The sequence below is a fragment of the Mirounga leonina genome, unplaced genomic scaffold (genome assembly GCF_011800145.1).
Source record: "Mirounga leonina isolate KUSES-001 unplaced genomic scaffold, KU_Mleo_1.0 Mir_418, whole genome shotgun sequence".
NCBI lineage: Eukaryota > Metazoa > Chordata > Mammalia > Carnivora > Phocidae > Mirounga > Mirounga leonina.
The window spans coordinates 14,454,614-14,478,982 of record NW_023270739.1 but is presented as its reverse complement, the minus strand read 5'-3'; the positions used below and the strand labels follow the sequence as shown (position 1 = coordinate 14,478,982).

Sequence of the window (24,369 nt, the reverse complement as noted above, 5' to 3'; positions counted from 1 at the left end):
AGTAAGTCAGAGACAGCTGTAACTGTTACTAGGCAAGTTTACATCTTGAAAAGTGATGGCCAGAAGCCAGAGAAAAGCATCCATCCCAATGCCATCTGTGGCCCATGATTTGAAGAAATTCTGCCTTGTGGTTTTAAAATCCTCTAAGATCAGGTATAAAAAGAAATGTAGTCTTGTTCAAAGAAATGTCTAAGGGGCTGTGGCAGCCAGCAAACACTGTGTACAAACCTACTCAGTTTTGGGTGCTGATATTTTCTGTATTTGGTAATTAGTATGAAGGTGTAACAAAAGTTTTAAAGGCTTTCCTGATGAAGCTTAAACTAAAACCTGAAGGATGAGCGAGACTTAGCTAGGCACAGGAAGAGAAAGAATGTTCTAGGCAGAGGGAAGTATACGTGGGTAGAGGGGGCAAAGAACATGGCACAAGGAGCCAAGAGACCAGGGTGACTGGAGCGTAACAAGCAAAAGGAAGCAGAACTTGGGGAAGTTAGCAAAGTAACATTTCCAGCTCTAAAAGAAACCATAAATTAAACCTGAATATTTTTCAGACAATATAGTATAGTTCGTTAAGAAATAAAATTAGTTGAGATTGTTCTATTTTTTACTCATGAATACACTATGACTTTATATGAGTTTAAGGCTAATATATATAAATCATTACATAAACATATATAAGTTGTCTAATTCAGAGAAACCAAAAATATACATTTAGGATAGCCTAGTTTTTGGCATAGATCTCACCTGATATCATTTGAATGATTCAGAAATGTATTTTATCACATAAAGCAACAAATATTATCTTGTTTTGGACTGTTGATAAAATAACTTTCCCTAAAGAGAAAATAGATTTTAAAAATCTTGTACACAAGATTTTATTCTTGGCAAATGGCAGAAACTATTTTTTTCATTTATCACGCTTAATTGGTACTGCTGCAGAGATCCTTTTAGTTGGCCCTCATAACTGTGGTCAATTCGTGTTATTAAAGGTAACTGGTATTCTTTTAACCCACTCAGGTAATCTAGAAAACAGGCAATAGGCATATTTTTGAGGAAAGGAAAATACCGTATAGATATTACACTGTAGGAGGAAAAGAAATACAAACAGCTTAATACATCATCATACCCAAGTATATGACATTGGAAGGTAGCATTAAAAAAATAATTCTCTCTGGACTAAAGCATCTCTGTTACGAGGCAGTGAGGGGAGAGACAGAAGCTATTCAAGTCCTGTTTCTGACTTAGTCACTGAAGCCCATTTCTCTCTCAAATACTCATAAAAGCAATATCTACAAAGTTATAAAGAAAACACTTTTAGGTTAATGTAGGAGCTTATCTACTTAAGAAGTTCCAGGGGAAGAAAACACGACATTCAGTGAAGTGCAACACAGGCCACGTGAGAAGCCGGGACTCCCTCCCACATGCACAAAAGGAGAGTATGTACCTGACACATGCAGAAGGCGAGTGTTCTTTCGGAGGAGAAAAGCCAAATAACCCAAAGTTGACCTGATTTCACCTAAAGTTTTAGTACTACCAACAATACTAAATTCAGACATTTGTTTTGGTTTATATTGATTAAATCTTCAGGGTGTCTAATTCCTTATCTTGATAATTAAACATAACCCAATCTTTAATTTTAAAGAACCTGATAAACAAAGACCAAGTGCTTTTATCAGTTATATACTGATATACTGCCCGGATCAAATGGAAACTATTTTGGAAATACACTAACATGGAAATATGGAAAGCCTTAAAATTTTGTGTATCTGTTAACCTAGTAATTTTACTTCTAAGAATTTATTTTAAGAAAACAGTCATGGATGTACACAAGATTTCAGTGAAGTGTTGTTTATAACTGTGAAAAGATGCATATAGTCAAAATGTCCAATAGAGAATTAAATAAATTATGGTTCAGCCATACAACAGAATAATAAATGAATAAAAATAAAAGACTATGTAATGACCTGGGAAAGATGTTTACAATATATTATTAAGTGAAAAAAGCAGGTTACAAAACAGTATGCAAGTATGAGCCCATTTTTATAAAAATATACATATTTAGCAAAGTAAAAGGACAAATGATATTTACCAAAATATTAACATTGGTTATTTCAGCATAGTAGGATGATAGTTGATTTTGCTTAACAACCCCCCTTTTTTTGCCTATTTGAATTTTCTGTAATGAAGATTATTTTTTAAATGGGAAGGTAGTGAGGGAGTTACTAACCTCAGATTAGCCCAGATATGCCCCCCAAATCTCCATCTGGCAAGGTAAAATATTTCTGTTCAGCCTGTTATCTACGAAATTGCTTCTATTTTATAAATTTGAGTGTCCTTCCAAGATGACATTTAAATTGTCTTTTAGGCAAACCATACAATAGCAATTGCTGATATTAAAAAAACCCAAAACACTCAGGTTAATTACCAAAAAGAACAGATGAGAAAATACAAATCCTCACTTTAAAAAAGGAACAACCCAAGTACATACTACTAAATTATACAAAGTTATATTATCTAAGTTTAGTTTATTGCAAAGATCAAGACAGCCACTAGAAGTTGGGGCTTCTGTTTCACACCATTTGCAGCACTCACTCTCTTCTCCACTGCATTCATTCGCCCATGCAGAGAAAGGTCTGTATACACACAATGACGTCTGACGTTTCTTGGTTCCCATAGTATAATTAGGAAACTTGACACTTCAATTAAAAAGGTAAGACGAGGACATTTACCATCAGACTATAAAACTCCTCTTCTGGAAGAGGATACTATAATATTTGAAGATATGCTTTGGAAAAATCATATAAAAATGAAAAGGGCACCATTTCAAGAGCACTAGGACTACATTAAACTTAAATGAATTCCAACACTCATAATAATGTAACTCAGAAACAAATCTGGTCTTAACAAAAGCTCCAATAAACTAAAACTATCTTATAACAGGCACAATGAACAGTGTAAACACTGTTAATGGGCACCAGGTTTAATAGGGCAGACAATGTTTGCTTCCGCATTCACACTTAATTTTTCAATTACATTTTTTAAAAATGGTGCTGCTTAAGCTATGAATGTTTTACAAAAAATTAATTTTAATAAATATGGCAAATGCTAAAAATCTAGCTAGGTTACCATGCAAGATATTATAATAACCAAGACAAACTCAAATTTATAATAAAGGCAACTTGCATTCAAAATGAACTCTACCCTTGTATTTTATTAAAAGGGCAAACATCATGAATTAACCCAGCTGCTTACTTGAATTACAAAAGTAACATGATTCAATATGAAAATAAGAAACTGTCTACAAATCTCTGACAGTAATAAATTGCAATATACAATGCATACAGGAGTCATACAGAGCAACAAACTCTCATACAAAACAAAAATATTTTAATACCTTTAAAATCCAAATTTTTCTTTAAAATCATTCATGAAAAAGATTCTCAATTAACACCTCAATTAGTCAAGCATCAGGAAGCTACATTACAGCTATTTAATATACAAAGAGACATCTTTTCCCCAGTCACTTCCTTCTAATGTCTCTGTTTCCGGAATCGTACAGACTCTTTTGCTTCTCTCCACTCCCCATGCCACCATTTCTTCAGATCATGAAAACTGAATTTGTTGAACACCAGAAATCTAAGATCAGAAAATTTAAATTGAGAATTAAAGAAAAAACATATTTTTAAAATAACATGTATTATAAAAAAAATACATATAAACAAAGAGTAAAAACAATAGACAATGAAAAATAAGTCTACTTCCCACTCCCAAATTTCCATTCTGTCTACCCAAGGGAGCTACTTTAATAATTTCTCATGCATCTTTCTAGAAATCTACGCAAATACGAATATGTATGTACATATTTTTAATCAGTAAGAGAATACACAATTATATATTTTGAGAAAGCAATTTTTAACAACCTTCTTTATCAGGTCCTTAATAATAATACAGTTGATCTTGAACAACACAGGGGTTAGGGGTGCCAAACTCTGCACAGTTGAAAATCTTCATGTAACTTTTGACCCCTCCAAAAACTTAATAGCTTACTGTTGACCAGAAGCCTTACCAATAACATAAACAGTCAATTAACACATATTTTGTATGTTATATATATTATATACTGTATTCTTACAACAACACTAGCTAGAGAAAAGTAAATGTTTAAGGATGAGAAAACCACATCTATAGTAACTGTAAAAAATCTGCATATTAATTGGACCAGTGCAATTCAAACCCAAGTTGTTCAAGGGTCAACTGTAATATGCTGAAATTAACTACCTGTGATAAAAATCAATGATAAAATCAATTTTTAAAATAATTTAAACTACAAGGCGCCTGGGTGGCTCAGATGGTTAAGCGACTGCCTTCGGCTCAGGTCATGATCCTGGAGTCCCAGGATCAAGTCCCGCATCGGGCTCCCAGCTCAGCGGGGGAGCCTGCTTCTCCCTCTGACCCTATCCCCTCTCATGCTGTTTCTCGCTCTCTCTCTCAAATAAATAAATAAATAAAATCTTAAAAAAAAAAATAATAATAATAATTTAAACTACAAAGAAGGTTGTATTTTACCTGTTGATATGACGTTGTATAAACCATAACATTTTGTTGTTGACCATCTGCAGTTATTAAGCCAGCTGGTAACTGGTTAGCTAGAAGACAAAAAAAAGTTAAAGCAGGAAAAGAATTGCATCTACTCTCTGGGTATGAACCTTAAAGTCGTGTCATTAATTTTCATTACAATTCTGCCACTAATCAATGTAATCTTGGACAAAATCATAAACCCTCAAATTTAGCATGAAAAAAAACTCCATAAAAAGCACATTTTTTCTATTGCAAGTTTTCAATTTTCTGAATCTTCATTTCTCTAAAATATACTTGGGCTAACTGCCCATGTGTACAAATCTGCAGACTGGATGGGGTTTCTAATTCATAAGCAGACCTATATCATGAGGCTTAGCTAGGAGCAACACTTACATTAACTAAGCAGCATGTATTTTTGAGAAATATAAAATATATACCTATAAATTTTATATGAGAACTAGAATCACCAAAGACCTTTCATTTCACCAATATGACAATATTCTTTTTTTTTTTTTTTTAGGACTTTTTATTTTTAAAGTAATCTCTACACCTGACGTAGGGCTCAAACTCACAACCCTGAGATAAAGAGTCACACGCTCCTCAAATGGAGCCAGCCAGGCGCCCCTATGCAATTTCTTAAAAAACCCTTCAGTTCAAATTTATTTAAATCACAAGATTTTATATTATAAGCTACAATTCTCAATATTCCTATCTCATGTGAATCTTAAACCAAAAACTAGGGGCCATGGAAATCAGAACTATGGGTGAAAGATTATAATGTCTGCAGAATTTAAATTTCTACACTTACCCTCACTGACTTCAAACATAAAGGCATGAACTTATAAGAACTATTCAAAATAGTACTATGTCCAAATACTCGGGGCTGATATTCCCAAAGTACCATTACATTCAGTATTGATAACGGCTAACAAACTACATGACTTAGAAGAACAAATGTAGTTGCATAAATGTATCATAACACTGCTTACTAAATGCCTCCTCTGTAAGTTCTTCACTTAGTCCGTCTGTAGCTGTGACTGTTCCACCGATTCCTTTCTCTCCTTTCATAGCCTAGGGAAGGACAAATCAAAAAAGCAATCACTGGCATTCAAAAGAAACTGTTTTCTAGATGAGAATGCTTATTTCCTAAAATTAGGAGCTTCTATTATTACAAACACTGCACAGAGTATTTATTTACACTTCTGGTTAATTACATATGAAGAGGCCCTTCAAAATGCTAACTTTTTATATAAGCAGTAATCATCACAAGACAGTGTTAGTAATGACCTAGAAAATCTAAAATATTTATGGATAAAAATAAAATTATTCTAATTCCACACTACATCAAAAGGAAAATAGAAATCTACTTACAGATGAAGTAGTCTGCAAAATACTATAAATATTCAGCTCATAAATCTACTATAAATGATCCAAATTATCATTTAACTCTCTATATATAGCTCTTAGCCAAATGGGCAGTACTATAACAGCAAGTTTAAAGTCTTAAATTCCTAAATCAAAATTACAGTTTGGACCAAAGAGCTCTTAAGTTTCCATCCGTTCACTCTAAGGTTCTGTGATGCAAAAAATTTGGAAAAGTACTGTGAGGAATTTACAAATTCTCTTCCTACTTTAACCATTTGATGATGCATATAACACTAATTCAATGGGATTCTAACATTAAAGAAAGTATTTTGACAGCAATGTGAATCTGACACCCAAGCTGGAGTGTGGAAATAAATATGCTGATCTCAGTTTACTTCCACAAAATTCATACCATAGGCAAAGATAAACCCAAAAGGAAATGCAGAAGAATTCAGTAAGAAAGGGATACAGTTAGAATTCCCTTTTTTCTACCTAGAAGGCCCCAAGCTTTGAGATGCTACCTCTTTTAAACTAATAATAAGCACAGCATGTGTTACCATTACAGACTGCTCACTATATGCTGAGTCTAGGGCTCTACATAGATTATTTTACTTAGTTCTCTCAATAACCCTGGGAGGTAGGTACTATTACTAACCTCACTATACAGACCAGGAAAGCAAGGCCTAACGTATTTAAATAATCTGCCCGAGGTCACAGTGGTGGAGCTGGGACTCAGCCTCAGGTGGCTGGAATCCTGAGTCCAGGCTCTCACTCATTACACTACACAACTCTGATGTCATTAGTAACAAAGGGAAAAAGAAAGGACATACTACTTGAATACAGTAATGTAAGTGATTACGTACTTCTTCTGATGAATGATACATTTAAAAAGTTAAAGTGAATAGTATATCTTAGTTCCTTAAAAGCATAATGGAAGGCATTTTACTTACCTCTCTGAATTTCTGAAGGTATAATTTTAGAGGTTCTACATAACTGTCAAAGCCTAAGGTCGACATGGCAAAGAGAATATCTTCTCCGTTGATTGTCTTCCGTTTCTCTTGATGGCATCTTTCACTTGCTTCAGATGTTATAAAGCTGATGAACTCACTTACACATTCTTGAACACATTCTTTGGCATCTTTTGCAATCTGAAGAGAAAAATCACAGGTAAATTTGCAGGGAATATAACCATCCCCTTCCTAACAACCTACAAAAATAAAAGCTGTTCAGAATACAAATTTCAGTTTACGGCTGTTAACATTTCATCTTTGAAATGATATTGCTAATTACACTGACACAATGTGCGCTATCAAAGTTCCAGCCCTTGAGAATTGAGAATAAAAACTTGAATACCAGGAAGAGAAGCCCTGACAACTATTCACAGAAAACAGGTATAATTGAGGTAAAAAGGCAATCACTGGATGTCCCTACCATCCCAAAAGATGAAATCTTACTAACCAAGTGCCCCAAGAAAATCAGACCCATGGTGTATGTAGTATACTGTGGGCTAGACTCAGGTATCACTCCTCTGCCCTAGCATTTCCACAACTAAGGACACCAGAAAATTTTAAAAAGACAAAACACTGAATTCATGTAAGGCTTACAAGGGAATGAAATAATGACGTCTGGTGACATTTTTATTACTGAAGATACCAAGTGTCAGGTACAGGTTTTGAGTTTATTAAAAAGCAGCACACACCTGCCACTTCATTTTAAAGGCAATTCTTCTTTTAAGGGTGTGAAACTCTTCCAAAGTGTCTTTCAAACTCCACTTTCAAAGTGAAACTCTACTGGATTAAAGCATGCAATTCCAAAGCCACTTCTAACAGAACAACACAAATCCTTGCTGAAACACACTCTCTTTCACCTCCAGGCCTCTTTTACATCCTGAAGACCAGTAAACAAGAGCTGCAGGCAAGATGATATCATGCTAGCTGCACGCATAACTTTAGATATTCTAGTAGCTATGTTTAAAAAAAGGTGAAATTAATTTTAATAATATATTTTATTCAGCCCAATAAATCCAAAATATTACCATTTAAACAGAGAATCCACTTTAAAACTGAGGTATTTTAATTCTTTTTTTCATACTAAGCCTGCACAATCTAAAGTAGGTGTTACATTTACAGCACATCTTAATTCAGACCCGCCACACTTCAAGTGCTCAGTAACCGTGTGCGGTCGGTGGCCTGAGGTGCTGGACAGTGCAGGCCTAGCGACAGAAACACCAATCAGCAGTTGTGCTTTATTTCCCCTGAAAACATGAGGAGGACCTCTCCTCATATTGGAACTTCTAGGCTTAGCTCTGTATTTTAATAATATATTTCTTTGTGAGCTTTATTACTTTTGTAAGCACTTTATAAGCTACAATTTAAAAAGTTTATTATGCAATATAAAATAATATAAAAAATGTGGCTTTTAATTCAGACCAAGTGATGAGTAGAGTGATGAGTTTTTTTTAAGTTGTTATAAATAACTGTCTATACGATTGTCTGTCTCAAGACAGAACTACTTAAAAAAAATCATGCCAGTTAAATTTAAATGTACATTAATATTTATGATTATATAAAAATAGTCCTTCCAAATGTAAGGATTTTTTCCGTATCAGTCCAAAATGACCCAATTTTGCTGCAACATTATAGAAGTCACAGCTCCATATGCTCACAAAACCTGATAGTTCTGATAATGCACCTGTTTTAAAGGAGATTCTTAATTCTATTTTATCTGCTTCGAGTGGGGAAGGGGAACATGGGAACTGCAAGTGGAGTCCTGCTCAGTAACGAAGCGTGAGGCACTGAAAGAGCGGCTGGACTTGCTGGGAGGCTGAATGGCTGCTCAGTAATAGCTGACCGTCTTCAGAAGTGCACACTCATGTGGGTCTACGCTCCCCTCTCCCCTAGAAAAAGGTCTCCTCCGCATTACCTTTCCCGTTTGAGGTATGGCATTTTTCATTATCCTTGCTACATTTGCAATTGGAAGATAGATATCTTGTTCTCTGAAACTTTCTTTTGAGCCATTTGTGTCTTCATGATCGTTCATGCTGTCTTCAGTATCTAAAGAAATAAAAATGACTTCGGTTTCAAGTTGCTCATCATCTTTACTTCAAGACAGAGACGACTACCTGAGACAATCTAAGATAAGAACCATCCTGGTTCATGTCCTAATCATTTTTAGGGAGGAGGAGAGCAGTTCTTTTCATGATTTTTCTCACAGCCATAACCGAAACCTACTCGTTAGTTTCAAACCTGCTGCCTCAGATCCTTTTATCCTCAACTCTGCCTACTGAAACCTTACCTATCCGTGGTCAAATGGCGCCTTCAGAAGTGATCTCTCCTTTCACAAAATATCACAAAGTGCCTCTCTGTGTCTTTTCTGACACATTTTATAATTCTTTTCATTTCTCATCCTCCCTATTAGATGTCTGCTACCTTAGGCCAGGGATCAGCTCTGTGTACTTCCTAGAACTTGGTATACCATCTTCCACAGAAGTACTCATAAATATTTGTTACATAACTTAGCTAGAAAACTTACAGACTATGACCTATGGTTCCCTGCATATTGCCAGATTAAGAGGTTATATTATGCAAAGCCAAGTTTATATAGAATGGAAAAAGTGGGGCGCCTGGGTGGCTCAGTTGGTTAAGCGACTGCCTTCGGCTCAGGTCATGATCCTGGAGTCCCGGGATCGAGTCCCGCATCGGGCTCCTTGCTCGGCGGGGAGTCTGCTTCTCCCTCTGACCCTCCCCCCTCTCATCCTCCCTCTCTATCTCATTCTCTCTCAAATAAATAAATAAAATCTTTAAAAAAAAAAAGAATGGAAAAAGTGGACTTGAGTATTACTGACCCAGTTGGATTAATACTAATGTAGTAAGTTTTTGAACAAAGCTGTAGCACTGATCCAACGTTCTTACAAAAAGTGAATCCTCAATATATAGACACAGATATAACTGAAGCTTTCACAGTACCAGTAATATACTTTTTTAACTAAATGCAGTATCCTGTAAGTAATATGTACTCTTCCTATGTATTAAAAAAAGAAAGGCACTTACGCTGATTCAAGTTACATTTTTCTTTTCAAGCTACATTTTTTTTTTTTTTAAGATTTTATTTATTTATTCATGAGAGACAGAGAGAGAGAGAAACAGAGGGAGAAGCAGGCTCCCAAGGAGCAGGGAGCCCGATGTGGGACTCGATCCCAGGACCCTGGGATCATGACCTGAGCTGAAGGCAGACGCTTAACCATCTGAGCCACCCAGGCGCCTCAAGCTACATTTTTATGTGTATCTGTTTCAGGATGAAGTAACTAATCACCCACCCCCAACTGCCTCCTAAAAAATATATCTTAGGGGCGCCTGGGTGGCTCAGTTAGTTAAGCGTCCAACTCTTGATATCAGCTCAGCTCTTGATCTCAGGGTCGTGAGATCAAGCCCTGCGTCGTGCTCCGTGCTGGGCATGGAGCCTACTTGGGATTCTCTCTCTCTCCCTTGCCCCCCCCCCCCCCCCCGCACAGGAGCTTAAGCTCTCTCTCGCTCTCTCTCAATAAAAAGAGTCAGATGCTTAACCAACTGAGCCACCAAGGTGCCCCAAAAACATACTTTTCTATAACTCTTTTCTAGAATTCTTTTCTAGAACTCATCACTCTTTTGATGACTATTTCTAATAAAAAGTGCCTTGTTTTAGACTATCACTGAACTTTGACACAAGATTGCTAATTTTCCTGTAAAGACAAAATTAACCTAGAACATCACATTAATATGATTTTCACTAAGTTGTTTCTACTGGGGAATGTCTTTAATGGGGGCTTTCTCACCATCGTGAGGCTGTATCACATAGTGGCTTCCTCCGATGTAGTCTGCAGAGATGCCTAGTTGAGAAGCATCTGTCGTAGCGCTGTCGCCATCCATCTATGAGGAGAGAAGTTTTGAAATATTCTTCAATAAAACTTGTCTAAAAAACATAACAGAGTCAATGCTCATAAACTGTCATAGCATGGGTCAATTAGTTTTAAAGGCATTAAGCTTACTAAAAGAAAACATTTGTATCTCTTGATTTGAAAACCTTGTGATAATTTTTCAATGATTCAAGATTCCCCTGTCTACCCTCTGTAGGTGATAAGCATTAAGACCAACAGAAAAACAAAACAAGGAAATGAATCTAAAACACACACCTCTTTCTTTTCAATTGCATAATCCTCACATATAGTGCAAACAACCCTGACTTACAACCTAGCTTGTCCCTGGAATGACAAGCAAAGCCAAAGTCAGCTTAGAAGTCACCTAAAAGTCACCGATTTCCATCTCTTTCCGCTTTCCTGCTACAGCCTGGTAGTCCTATGCAAATCATTTTGCTCCTGCAGCAAACTTTCCCTGCTGTCTCACAGAAGTTCCACAAGGGGCAGTGTCTTGGTTCAAACTGCTGTTTGGTAGGGGAAACATGGATTCCTTGCACAAACCTGGGTCCATGCAACCTTAAAGCACACCCATACTTTGAACCAGCCTATCACCTCTAATTCTACTCAACAGTTCCACTCCCCCCACCCCGCCCTCAAACTTGAGATTCTTTTAAAAAAAGAAAAGGAGGGGTCAGGGAGATTGGAGATCTGCATATAGACAGTAAAATTATAACCATAGACAAGAATGAGAATTAAAATGACTATTTTAAAAGAAGCCTGCTTAATTAAGTTTGCTCAGAGCCAAAAGAATTCTAAGAGGGAAAACCTGGAGAAAACTGGACCACAAGCCCTGAACTGTCTCCATTCCATTTCACCAACATGGCAAATCCTGAAAGTCTTTCCGCTTTGCAAATAATACTATTCAAAAACAATAAGGGACTAGCTATTTGTGGGTGGAAAATTTGTAAATGCATTACCCGAATAAAAAGTGTAGCAAAAATTAAGTACAATCTATACATGCTTTCAGGCCAGATCAAAAAAAGACACTTGATCCTACATGTTCATCTAGGGCCAGAACCTTGATAACAAGTTTAATGTTATTAACTGCACTACTTAAGTCTTTGGGGACCACGTCATGTTCTCCAGTTCTGTTGGATTTTCATCTACTAGTAAAATAGCAGGCTAGTTTCCAAGTCTTCAATAACATGGCATTTCTTTGATACATCTGTTGACTGTGGTATCTAATTTCATTGCAGATAAAGATACATTTCCATAATCTATATAGTTTTCTAAGGGGCTAGAGAATAGAATTCACCTACCTTTAATAATGTGCACAAGTACAGAGTACCTATTTATTGATACTTCTTAGTGGCTTCTAAAAGGTAGTAAACAACATCAGTGAGCTCTGATTCTGACTCTCCTTGCTGATCCCTGAAAACAGCATCCCTACCCATTAAATGTTATCTCCATATAAAATGGAAATAGTATCATCTTCCCTATCTTAAACAGCTAATGTGAAACATTACCCAAAAATAAAATGCTATTTTAATCCTAAAATGCCAACAAGATACTAGGAGAGTGGTCTTTAATAGATATGATGATGGATTTATTAGCCATGAAAGAGAGCTCAATTAGGATAGCTGTGAACTGACTAGTTTTTACAATGCCCTAAGGGAGATTAGGGAAATCACAGCTCAGGAGAAAGGACCAAAGTAGTTGTTTCAGAACCTATAACTGGAAACAAATCTTTGTTGGGGCGGGGCAGGCAGGGGATGTCTGTCTGGGAGATCAATTAATTTATAAATATAACATAAAAAAAGTATTAAAGGCAAAAAGTTTAAATCACATTATCTTGTCATGCACTGGAATTAGTAGCAAGTTATCATTTGGATTCACGTCATTAGCCTCTAAACCTCAGTCTTCTAAACAGTACTTCTGAAAGTATTTCAGAGTTGTCAGAACGAAAGAAAGGGAGCCTGCTAAAGAGCTGTGTCTGGCGCATAGAGCACTCGGGGAACAGAGATCCTATCCTCCCTCCTTGAGGATAAGCTGCACGGAGCAGGCTTAGCTGTGTGTTTCTTTGGGTCTGCAAGCCGTAGCTCTTCTGTCATTTCATCACACCCCTGTCTTCCTCTCCTCTATCTTTCCAACTTAAAATCCTGCCCCATACTTTAATCCCAATGTTCTCCCATCCTCCTGAAATCTTTCTGATTTACCCTATTCTGCAAACCCAAAATTAGTGTCCCCTTCTTTGAATCCCCAAGGTACTTAGTAACAAATTAAGCCTCATCTTTGATGCTCACAATATGCTAGCCACTCATATATATAATATGAGTGGGGAAATGAGGCAGGGATACTTGCTAGATACATCCCAAAGGCTTTTTCAAGCTCTAAACTTCCTATAAAAATATTCAGAATAGGCTGGAGATTTTGAGTAAGCCAGTCAACAAATATTTACCAAGTAAGCACCTGGTATTTATCAGGTCTGTGCTATGTGCTGGGGATGTGGCCTAGTCAACAACATAGACAAGATCTCTGTCCTCATCTTGCAGGGAAGACAAGTATTACGTAAACTAGTGGCAGGGGAAAGGGGTAGGGAGTGTAGTCTATTAATACTTCCAAGGCACAGGCTCTGGAATCCTATCACCTGGTTTGAATTCCTTCCTACTTACTTGCCATGAGACCTTGAGCAAGTGGAATGAGACAGGACTTACCATGGAAAGACTTAGCATAGTGTAATAGGAGGACTCAGTAAATGTTATATGTAGCTATTAAGTAATTACAATTAACTAATTGCTAGTGCCAGGTGCTAAGGAAAACAAAGGTGTTTTGTTATATGCTTTGAGAGCTTATTGCAAAAGGGGCCACACTAGTCTGGGGAGTCAAGGAAGTGGTCCAGGAAATGACATTTAAACTAAGACTGAAAGACAGATAGAAACCAGTCAGGCAAGGAAAAATGGGAAAAGAATGTTCCAGGCAAAGGAAACAGAAATCTAGTACTGGTGGACTAGAATGGACTAGAGGCTAGATCAAGCAGTGCCTTGTGGACAAGAGCAAGTCAAAGGGGAGTCTGATTTGCCTGGTTCTGCTAACACTCTGGCTACAGTCCAGTGTAGAAATGGACAGAGGGGAGCAAGAATGGGGGCAGAAGACCACGAAGGACCATGGGCCTGCAGTCAGAGCATGAATTCGGGCAAGATGATGAACATTCATTCCCCAGGTCAGTCCAGAACAACAGCAGTGGAGATCAAGGGGAGCAGACAAAAGAGCCTTTCAGGAGATCAAATCAACAGACCTGGTGACTGAGTGAAAATGAACCAGAAGAAGGACCAAGGGGATGCTGCTGGGGTTCCTGCAAGTGGAATGAGACAGGACTTACCATTCCACTTGTTCCTGTCTCATTCCACTTGCAGCTGGAGAGACAGAGAATGGGAGCACTGGGCAACGAGAGCCAAGCTAGAGCCAGTGACCACAAACATGCAGTGGCTCCCAGTGGCACCAGTCTCGACAGGTCCACAGGTGGTGGAAGAGGAGAGAAGCTGAAGTGCTGGGTCTTAGCCAGACAACGAAGAGGGAAGGGCATGCAGGAGAGTGACGAGACAATGGGTAAAATGACGAATCATTAGATCGAAGAGAACTAATAACTATGGACAAAGACTAGTTCAAGCCCATTAAATTAATGTTATTGACTATTCTGACTACTTAGTTGAACTGATATTGTTCTCTAAAATATTATGTGAAATCAATGGTCAGCTGGCTAATACATTTTTATTCTATAATTCCGTGATGTAGCAGTATTCAAATTACATTAATAATTTGTGCACAAACGTGGGAAATAGTTCCCTCTTTAATAGGTTTAACATTTATCGAACACTTTCTAAATATCTCATGCAATGTTCCTGACCCCGTGAAGCAGATGAGAAAAATTGAGGTTATAGAAGGCTAATGACTTGCCAAAGGTGGCAGAGTAAATGGGATTTAAATCCAGAATCTCAGATGCCAAGTACTTTACGGTATTTGTTCCTAATAGTTTTTCCTGTAGTCCATGGCCTAAATCTTTACTTTGCCTTCTCTAAATTCTGGGTCTAATGATTGTATATTAAAAACATTCAAAGTTGCTTCTCAAGCCAGGACAATATCTGTGGGATGTAAGCAATGCACCTGGTTTGGGGTTCAGGATCAGGAGCACAGGCCCTTAGGACAGACCATTTGGGGTTTTTTAAAATGGAGTTGCTATGAGAAATGAAGTTATTATATAAAAAGCACTTAGCAGGGGCGCCTGGGTGGCTCAGTCGTTAAGCAGCTGCCTTCGGCTCAGGTCATGATCCCAGAGTCCTGGGATCGAGCCCCGCATCGGGCTCCCTGCTCAGCGGGAAGCCTGCTTCTCCCTCTCCCACTCCCCCTGCTTGTATTCCCTCTCTCACTTCTCTCTCTCTCTCTCTCTGTCGAATAAATAAATTAAAAAATATATATATTAAAAAAAAAAAGCACTTAGCAAAGTGTACGATACATAATAAGAACTCAACAAATGTAACCTAGTATTATTTTTGTCCCTTCAAATACAGTTCTCACCCTTCTTTCCAGGCATGGTTTTCTCTCTTGCGTAACCCCTTTCACCTGTTCTCTGGACCAATTCCTTTTTATCTCTTTGAGGATAAGAAGTAACACAAAGAATCCTCACCTCTAATGGATCTTCAGCCCTCCCTGACCAGCTGCTTCACTCTTTCTTCAACATGCTTAGGCTCCCTCACTGAACACACAGAAGTACACACAGACCCATAAAACCGTAATTCTGCTCCACACCCTTGGCTAGCTATCACTGTCACCCTGACAGTCCTCACACATCTCTCCATTCCTATTTCAACTCCCTGGCAGGTGCTTCTCCACCCCACCAGGATACTGAAACCGCTCTTGGAAGTTGCCAATAATCTTGCCTTCATTCCTACTTGGCTGTTCTTGATAGTGCCGGCCACTGCATGAAACTCTCTTCTCCCTTGATTTCCAAAGCGATATCCTTTCCTGGTTTATTTTTTCCTCCCCACCTCCCAGTTGTTAGTTTCATCCAAGGTTATCCTTTCCTTTCTTCCCTCACTCTCTTAATGAACTCGTTAAATACCACTTCTATGCTTAGAAGTCCTAAATCTACAACCATATCCTGCCTGCCACTCCCAACGAGCCATGCCTGTGGAACATGTCTGATGTCCCATCACTGTCAGCTTAAAATTCTGGAAAATGAAACTCACCCTCCCCATGTCCTGCAAGGAGGCAGTGGATGAGAGCTCCTGATCTGCTTTCCAGCTACTGTGATCCCACCCTCCCAGGCTCATTATACCAGTGTCATCTTAGATTCTTCTATCTCCTCCAAGTTCCACCTAAGCTGTTACCTCCTTTAATAAGTTGCCTGGATATGCCCTTCCTTTCTCTACTGCTACTGCATTACTACCCAACCTACCAGGGTACAGACTGTTTTAAGATGGATCTCACTCAAACACCATTTCTACAGCTCCTAAACCTGGAATGGTTCTAAAAGTCTTTAGCATCAAATCCAAACCTAGTTTTTCCTTGGCTTTTCACGAGTGGATCCCCCACTTAACCTAACTAAACTTGTTTCCAACTCTATCTTCAGGGCTAATAAAAATCTTAGTGCTAGAATGTGCCTTATTTAAGGATCACCAGGTATAGCTCTTTTATTTTAGGACTGAGGCATGAGTCATGGCTCAAGGAAGTTGTAACATGCCTGACATCACAAATACAGTAGCAGATCCAGAACTAAGCATCCAGACAGGAAAAGTGGTATCTCTCACTAAATTAGCCTATGAAATCTCCACTTGGACGATGCAGATCTACTCCCCCTCCCCTAAACAACAGTTACTCATCGCTGCCTTCAGGCTTTTGCTTTCGGTGATACCCTCCACCTACCCAAATCCCACTCATCCTTCAAAGCTAAGTCCACGACATTCGCAACTACCCAGGCCTACCACACCACTGGTCTTTTCATCTCTGCCACCCATAGAACCAGCATTTCCCATTCCCTGCAGAATTGTCTTCTAAGCATTCAGTTCCACTGAAGCCCTTCTAGCAAAACAGACAGCCTCTTAAGAGCTGGGACAGGCTTTTTATCTTGTAGCCTCCACAGCACTTAGGGGCCCACAGGAAACAATACATGCAAGTCACTAAAAAGAAAGAAGCAACAGGAATGAGTGAATGGAGGTACTATCTGTCTAGACTTGAAGGGCATTCATTCTACTCGGGATCTCCAGTATACATTAGGTATAATTTTGTTTCCTAATTACTGTTCAAATCTAATTAACAACCAAAATGGTAAGACATACTTACTGTCATGAAACACTGTCAGAACCGTATTGTCAGTGGTGTTCAGAACACCTTTCTAAAAAGGGGTCTGATCTTTGCCCAACTTCAACCTAGAAGATAAACATCTATTAGTAGTAACAACGTATTGCCTACAGGCTTTCTTCCTAGTAAAAATTTAAAAGGCGTGTATAATTTCACCTACTATTCTTATTCAACAGAGTGCAAAAAAGCAGGCGCCCAATAAAGGTTTCTTAAATTGGCAGATATATTTTGGAGACCTTGCAAAAAACAGTTAATTCTATGGCAGGGAGGAACTGCTTTCCTAACATAACCCTGAATTTATTCATGTTCACCATAAATATTCATCACAACACCCCAAATTATATGCACGAGACCAAAATTTACACATCCAAATTATTCAAAATATTAACACCCAAGACAAACACCCCAACTTAATTTTTCAGTGGTGATTTTCTTAATGTTTTAGAGTGAGATTTAGGAGTCCAAAAGCTCAAAAGAGAGGGAGAAGAATATCTCAGAATACTTTTAAACACCTCGGATTATACTGAAAAGATACACGCTGCCCAGAGAACATACATGGAACACAATAAATTAGGACCTTTATTTACCATTTTAAAGCACCACCATTTTGGACTAAAATTGCATCTGAATAGCACTTCATTTTCACTGTAAGGCATAAATAGCTGAATAAATTGGTATCAATTACAATGTTACAATCTCCATTTCTCATTTGCTCTTTTCCTTTTTCTTCAAGTGAAGCAATTAAATTGGGGGGAGGGGCAAAACAAAAACATATCCTTTCAGTGTTAATTTTAAAGGAAGAGAAAATAATGATATGCATTCAAGCATGAAATCTAGTAAACAGAAGAAAAAATTGTAGCCACTGAATTGAATTTTTTAAATGTCAGTCCAGGCAGCAAAGACTGGCTGACATTGTCCACTCTGCTATAATCTTAAAAGCAATGTCTAATTTCTTTTTAAATATTGTCCTCTTTCTAACCCCAAAGCTGCCCAGATGATTCCTTCCTTGTAGCTAGAAGCGTTTTAAGGGTGTCTTTGAAAAAGAAAATCCTCAGTACACTTAAAATAATGGAGCTATATATATTTATTTTGCTTGGGGGGGGGCACACCTCACCACACTCTCTCACCCAAATAGTTGACTCAGTATATATTTAGATTCAATATATTAAAGATAAACACTGTCACCTCATATGGTATATATTTTCCTAAAGGCAGGTTATGATATATGTGAAAGCTCAAGGGAATGCATACATCTGTTTAATGTTTGAAGAAATGCAAATTTGTATCCAAGAAAAGCAGCAGACCCTTCCTCCACCCTCCATTCTTTGGCATCAACAACCAGAGTTTTGCATCAATAGAATCCTTAAATTAAGCTACAGGAGCAGTGCGGGGAAGGAATAATTGCCTTTTAAGGAATTCTGGTTAAACTTTGAATACTTTACAAATAAAACCCTTATTTATTAATGCCACTTACATCGATCAGTTTATCTTACCACTTTATTTTGCCTATTAGTTTCCATACCAAGAAAGCCCAAACCACCCCAGTGATTCGTGGCACGAACCATGGCACCGTGGAGTCCATGCGGGTTAGTGGGATGCTATTTTTTTTTTTTAAAGGTCGTATGCTACCTAACCTTGTTTAAATTATCTTGTTACAGTACTTTGGGCAAGATTACGACTTGTGGGTGCTCTGTTAATTCTTTGTTCTCGAAGACTACTGCTCCTCAGGCCCGGCAGATCCTCCCCGCCTCCCACCGAAGATTAAAACCTTAGTCCAATCCGAAAGGCTTCCTTCCCACCTTCGGGGCACGTCCAGGGACAGCAAGCCGCCAGATGGCTGCATTCTCTACGTGTAAGCCAGACTGCGGGGAAACCAAATCCACTCCTTCCTCCCGGGACCTCGCTTCCTCCCCACGAAGGTGCGCGGGCTGCCCCGGCCCCGCCGCCCGGCCGCCTGTCAGTCCCGCCGGTGCGTGGCGACCGCCCCTGGCGCGCATCCCCCCGACTCGCCCGCCCAGGCCCCGGGCCCGCGCCCAACGCCTGCCGGCCGCCCGCCCGCTCCGGGCGCCGGGGCACACAAAGCGGCCCGGTCCCGCCATGCCCCGGCGGGCCAGCGGGCGGGAGGGGGCGCCCCCGGGAGCTCCGCGCGGCAGCCCGGCCAAGGGCGCAGGGTCGGAGCCGGGGCCGGGCCAGTGCCCCCCGCCCGGCTCCCCGCACAAAATGGAGCCGGCCGGGGCGCCGCCGAGAGGGGGCCTGGCGGTGCCCCGGCGCCCCCTCCTCGGCCTCGGGCCCGGAGCTCGGCGGCGGCGAGCCGGAGGCGGCCTGGCCCGCGGCCCGCCGCTCCTCGGCCCGGCGCACAAAGAGCCGCGCCGCGGCCCCGGGCCCGCTCCCCGGCCGGGCCCGCAGCGGGAGCGGCCTCGCAGGCGCCGGCCCGGCCCCAGCCCCGGCCCCGGCCCCGGGCGAGAGGGCGGGCGGGAGGGAGGCGAGTGGCCCCGGCCGCGGCGGCGTTGGCGGCGGGGACGGCGCCGGGAGGAGACGGACATTTCATTCGAGCTAAAGTGGAGTCGGTTTAGGAGCGATCATTGGCCGAAGCGAGACACAAACCTCCAATGCAGCCCTGGTTGGCTCCCGTCTCCAATCGGCTGTTTGGTTGGACAGAAAATGGCTGCGAAGGAACCAGTCCCAGCGCGGAGCTCCGCTTCCAGGACTCGGCCTCCCCTCCCTCCGCCGCGGGCCGCTTCCCTCGGCGCGACACCCTCCCTCCGCGCCTCCCGCGCCCGCGCGCCCGCCCGCCCCGCCCCGGCCCCGGCCCCGCCCCCGGCCCGCCTCGCCTCCGCCCGGGGTGCCGAGCGGCCGCAGCAGCTGCTGCCCGCAGAGCGGGCTGCGGGCCGCGGCGGGCGGGAGGGTCTTGCAGAGGCCGCGCGGCGCCGGCCGGCGGCCCCCGTGCTCCGCGGGGGCTTCCCGGGGCCGGGACTCGGGCACGCTCTTGAGGTCTCTGCGGGCTTTCTTCCCACGATGTTTTCCCGGGCCTCTGCGAAGCGTGATTTCTCAGGCTTCGCTCCCTTTTCCGTCCCCTCCCTCCCCCACGTGAAAGCGTCTCGCCCGCCCGACGATTTTTTAGAAGGGGAAACCAAGGGCAGAAACCGCCCGCCAGGGCGACATTCGAGCTACCGGGTGGATTTGCACGACGGCCACCTCCTGCAATGCCTTCAGCACCTTGTGTTTTCCTTGTGTGCCTGTAAACGTTGCCAAATGCACAACGGCTCCCTCTCGGTCACTGAGCTCGGATATTCGTTGTTCAGATTTCATCTAAAGATACAACCCTCTCCTTCAGGTTTAACAGGTTGGTCAGTCTAGCCAGCCTTCACCCTGAGTTTAAAATGTTGCGTTTCCTGTCTCCCCCTCCACCCCCCGCCCCGCACCCCCAGTAGTTGCTACCTGACATGTGGCTTTTCCCAACCAGATGATTATTTGGGCCGCAAGAATCCATGGTCGGTTCTTGCCTCTGCAGCCAGGCTCCCCCGCTGTCTTTCCCTGACTGCAGTGTGGGTCGGACTTCCCTCGCCTGCGACCATCACAGATGGGCTGTGAGCCAGACACCACCGCGCACTGCAAAGGGCGGCAGGATTTCTGCAACGCGAGCCCGCAATCGCGTTCGCTTTACTTCCACTAAACAAGTGGCCCGGTGCCACATTAAACTTTCCAGCTTTAATCATTTAAAAATATATAGACATGTTTTATTTATAGAGCTCCTACTGTTTCTCCGCATATTTTAACATTTCAAGAGCAAATAAGGAAGCAATGACAAGTGAAAGCCTCCAAGTTATTCCAAGAGGAGTAAGGAGCAATGCCACCGTGCAATCGAACACCCTGATTTGAATTCCACCTCCCCCTCATACCGGCTTGTGACCCTGGCCAAATTTCTTTGCCCCTCCGTGACAATTTCCTCACCTCTGTAATGAGACTAATACTAGCTCGATACTTCTTAGGATTGTTTGGAATTAAAGACAATGCACAGAGAACGCCCTAAAAAAATAAGTTGGCCCCTATCTTAAGATCTTTATATGATATGAATTTCAATCTCCATCGAACTTTTAAAAACTGGTATTTGCTAAAGGAGGAGTAAAATTGGCCTGCATTGGACCTCTCCCTGGGTGATGACCTGTGCAAGTGGAGTTTTCAGAGTGAAATGATGTGCTCAAAGACAGGAAATATAAAAAAGGAAGTAGTAGGGTTGAGAGAAGTTATGACTAATCCACACACTGGATGATGAACCAAAAGATGCAAGATGACTGCTTTTCCTGAGTTAACAGGCTCTTATTTCAGTACTGTTGATCTCACTGACATGCTTAATTCCGATGCAACAAAAAGGTTACTCAGCTCCCACTGTCTACTAGGGGCTGTGCCAGGAGCCCCGGGGTTGCAAAGGTGGATAAAGCACCCTCCTTACCCTTGGGAGCTAACTCTAAAAGATAGGGGACCTACTCCATGCCCCTCTGCTGTTGAACCCCAGGTCATGCTGGCTTGACAACTGTGTTCTCTGTGCCCTTTACACCTGCATTCAGGAAGCCCCCCAGTAAATGTTATCCCCATTTTTCATGATCACATGGTGGAAGACATGTATCACAGTTTAGTTGTGGAAAAGACATTGTCTAGACTAATCCAGACTTTCCTTTTTTTTTTTTCCTTGACTGTTCAGATGTTTTATTGCTTTTAGACTAATCTAGACTTTTCATTAAAGGTCAGAGGACAGGTGATTGTCTCTTTTACTGGTCCACACACCATAGCTACCCCTTAACTTATACCATTATTTATATGAGTCATAATTTGGCAAACAACAAAGCAGAATCCTTGGCACAAGAAAGACTTCCCGGTTGGATTTTACTTTATGACTTTAATGAGGCCTCATAGAATTTCCATGATGATAGCGTCTAGTATAGAATGGTCTCTGTTTCCAACTTCCTGATTCTATTCTTGCCCCTCTCAGTCCATTCTCTGCACTCAAGGCCTGGAAAGATCTGGCTTCCTCTTTTCTCTCCCTCCCCCATTTATGCCTCTACCCTTACCCCCCTTCCACCTTCGACTCACACTGGTCTTGGCTCTGCCCCCCCCCCCCCCCCACGGCTCTTGTCTTAAGGTCTTAACTGGCTCCTTTTCATCTCTGAGGTCTTCCTCTTCAAAGAGGCTTTCCCTCACCCCTCCTAAAGTAACCCCGCCTGGTTACTCTATAATGTCATCTAGTCCTATCACCTCATGTGAAGGTAAATATTATTCCCTTCACTGCAATCTCTTAGCCAAATTGGATTACCTTGTTTATTTGTGGTGTGTAAACCTATCCAAAACGGGGATATTCCCTTCTCATTCCCCCCCATGACTACCACCATCGTTCAAGCCACATCTCCTCCCACCAGGATGACGGTCGGCAGTGACCTTCTAACTTCCCCGCTTGCCTACACAGCAGCCAGAGTGATCCTCTGAAAATGTAAATGAGATCCTGTCACCCTTCTGCTCAGAAATCCTCCAGTACCTCCCCGGTTCCCTCAGAGTAAAGGACAAAGCCTTTACGGTGGCCTGGCAAAGCGGAGGGTGACAAGTGTGTTCGTTCTAAGTTGAACAAAGGAAAAGACTAATTGTTCTTTGGTCATAGTACAACAACCAGAATCTTTCCACCCATCAGTGACAACCTCTCACTCGGTGACAGCTTCCCGCTTCAGAAATTCAGCCAGTCAGCGACAGCCACACTCCAGCAATCCTGCCTCCTTAGCTAAAGGTCAGCTCAGCCCCCAGTCCAGCTTCTAGAAGTGTGAATCTCTGAACCCACACTTCCCAAAACACCATGTAAGACCACAGATTTCTTTGGTCACAGGCTCTGCCTTACAATGCAGCTGTCCTTTGCTTAGCAAGAAATATATTCCTTGCTTTTTATTTGTTTCTGAATTTCAGAAATGGTGACCTTTTCACTGGGCAAGACCCTATGGGATCTATGATCTATCCCCTCTCCTCTCTCCCTCTAACTTTTACTTTTTCCTTTGCTCACTCCACTTCTTGTTGTCCTTATTTCTAACAGGAATGCTCCTGCCTCAGGACCTTTGCATTTGCTGTTCCATCTGCCTGGTACCTTCTTTTCTCAGACATCCACATACCTCATTCTCTCAGCTCCTTCCATTTCTCAATGAGGCTCACCCTGACCTAAAAATTGCAGTTCTAGCTCCCTATCCCCACTCTCCCTTAACTGCTTTATTTTCTTTTTCAATGATACTTATCACCTGTAACAAACTGTAGAATTTCCTCATTTATTTTGCTTATGTTTTATTGTCTGTCTCTTCCCATTAGAATGTAAGTTCTATGAGGACAAGGATTTTTGCTTTTTGTTCACCAGTGTATCCCAAGCACATAGTAGGTACTCAAAAAATATTTGTTGAATGAATAGATTTTTAATATTTCACCTTATTAGGACAAGAACTTTTTGATTGCAAAGATTTTGTGTTCACCACTGTATACTTAGTGCCCGGAACAGTGTCTGGCACATACTGGGAGCTCTATATGTCTATATGGAATTGAATGCATGAGCAAGGCATTGGATACAATTGTATTTTAATTGATAATGTAAATGACCCTGAAATTACTAAAGCCTGATATGTCATCTCTCTCTGGAGAAACAGTTAATAAACATATTTCACAAATTATTATGAAGTGTTAATCAAAATGTTCAAAACATATTCATCACTATTTCCCCATGGATTAGTGAGTTAATTAAATATCTTTGAAAATATCTTTGATCAACCTGAAAAACCAACAAGATCACTCCTCCCTAAGGCTGCTCAGGCCAAGGACTAGAGGAAAACTTGTCTTTAATAAGAAAGAAGGCCAGAAAACATCTTTTTGCTTCAACTGTCGGGTCTCCTCCTCCTCCTCCACGGTCCTTATCACGTTGGTACCTTTACAAATCATGAAAAGGGCTCCCACTTATTGTGTGTTTTCAGTGTGTCAGGTGCTCTGCTAAATCCTACATGCATGTGTTCTCATGTCAGCCACACAGTGGTCTCATGAAATAGGTATTATTATTATCCCCACCTAAAAGACTTGCAAACAGGTGAAGAGCTTCAGAAACCCAGAAATCACACTGCTAGAAGTTGGGGGGAACCAAGTCTCAAACCTATGACTCTGTCTTGGTCTCGCTCCAC

The 24,369-nt window shown here is 41.1% G+C and overlaps 2 protein-coding genes across 3 annotated transcripts in view; one reads left to right on the top strand and one right to left on the bottom strand.

Moving 5' to 3' along the window:
- HCFC2 (host cell factor C2) overlaps nt 1–18,988 on the top strand; it is a 67,839-nt gene extending 48,851 nt beyond the window's left edge. The window contains exon 18 of the mRNA XM_034987695.1: nt 18,844–18,988. Within this exon, the coding sequence (XP_034843586.1) occupies nt 18,844–18,950 (107 nt within the window). The 3' untranslated portion in view covers nt 18,951–18,988. The remainder of the gene's footprint in view (nt 1–18,843) is intronic.
- On the bottom strand, nt 1,958–19,922 carry NFYB (nuclear transcription factor Y subunit beta). Of its 2 annotated transcripts, none has more exons than XM_034987700.1 (8): nt 19,790–19,922; nt 17,168–17,253; nt 10,751–10,844; nt 8,863–8,993; nt 6,891–7,088; nt 5,565–5,646; nt 4,564–4,643; nt 1,958–3,633 (listed from the first exon to the last, which is right to left on the bottom strand). In XM_034987700.1, the coding sequence occupies exons 2-8, from the start codon at nt 17,171–17,173 to the stop codon at nt 3,601–3,603; spliced, it is 624 nt and encodes a 207-aa protein (XP_034843591.1). In that variant the 5' UTR covers nt 17,174–17,253; nt 19,790–19,922; the 3' UTR covers nt 1,958–3,600. The 2 variants fall into 2 exon arrangements, with proteins under 2 accessions (XP_034843591.1, XP_034843590.1); XM_034987699.1 differs by lacking the exon at nt 19,790–19,922 and adding an exon at nt 18,985–19,175.
- Nucleotides 19,923–24,369: the final 4,447 nt, after the last annotated feature.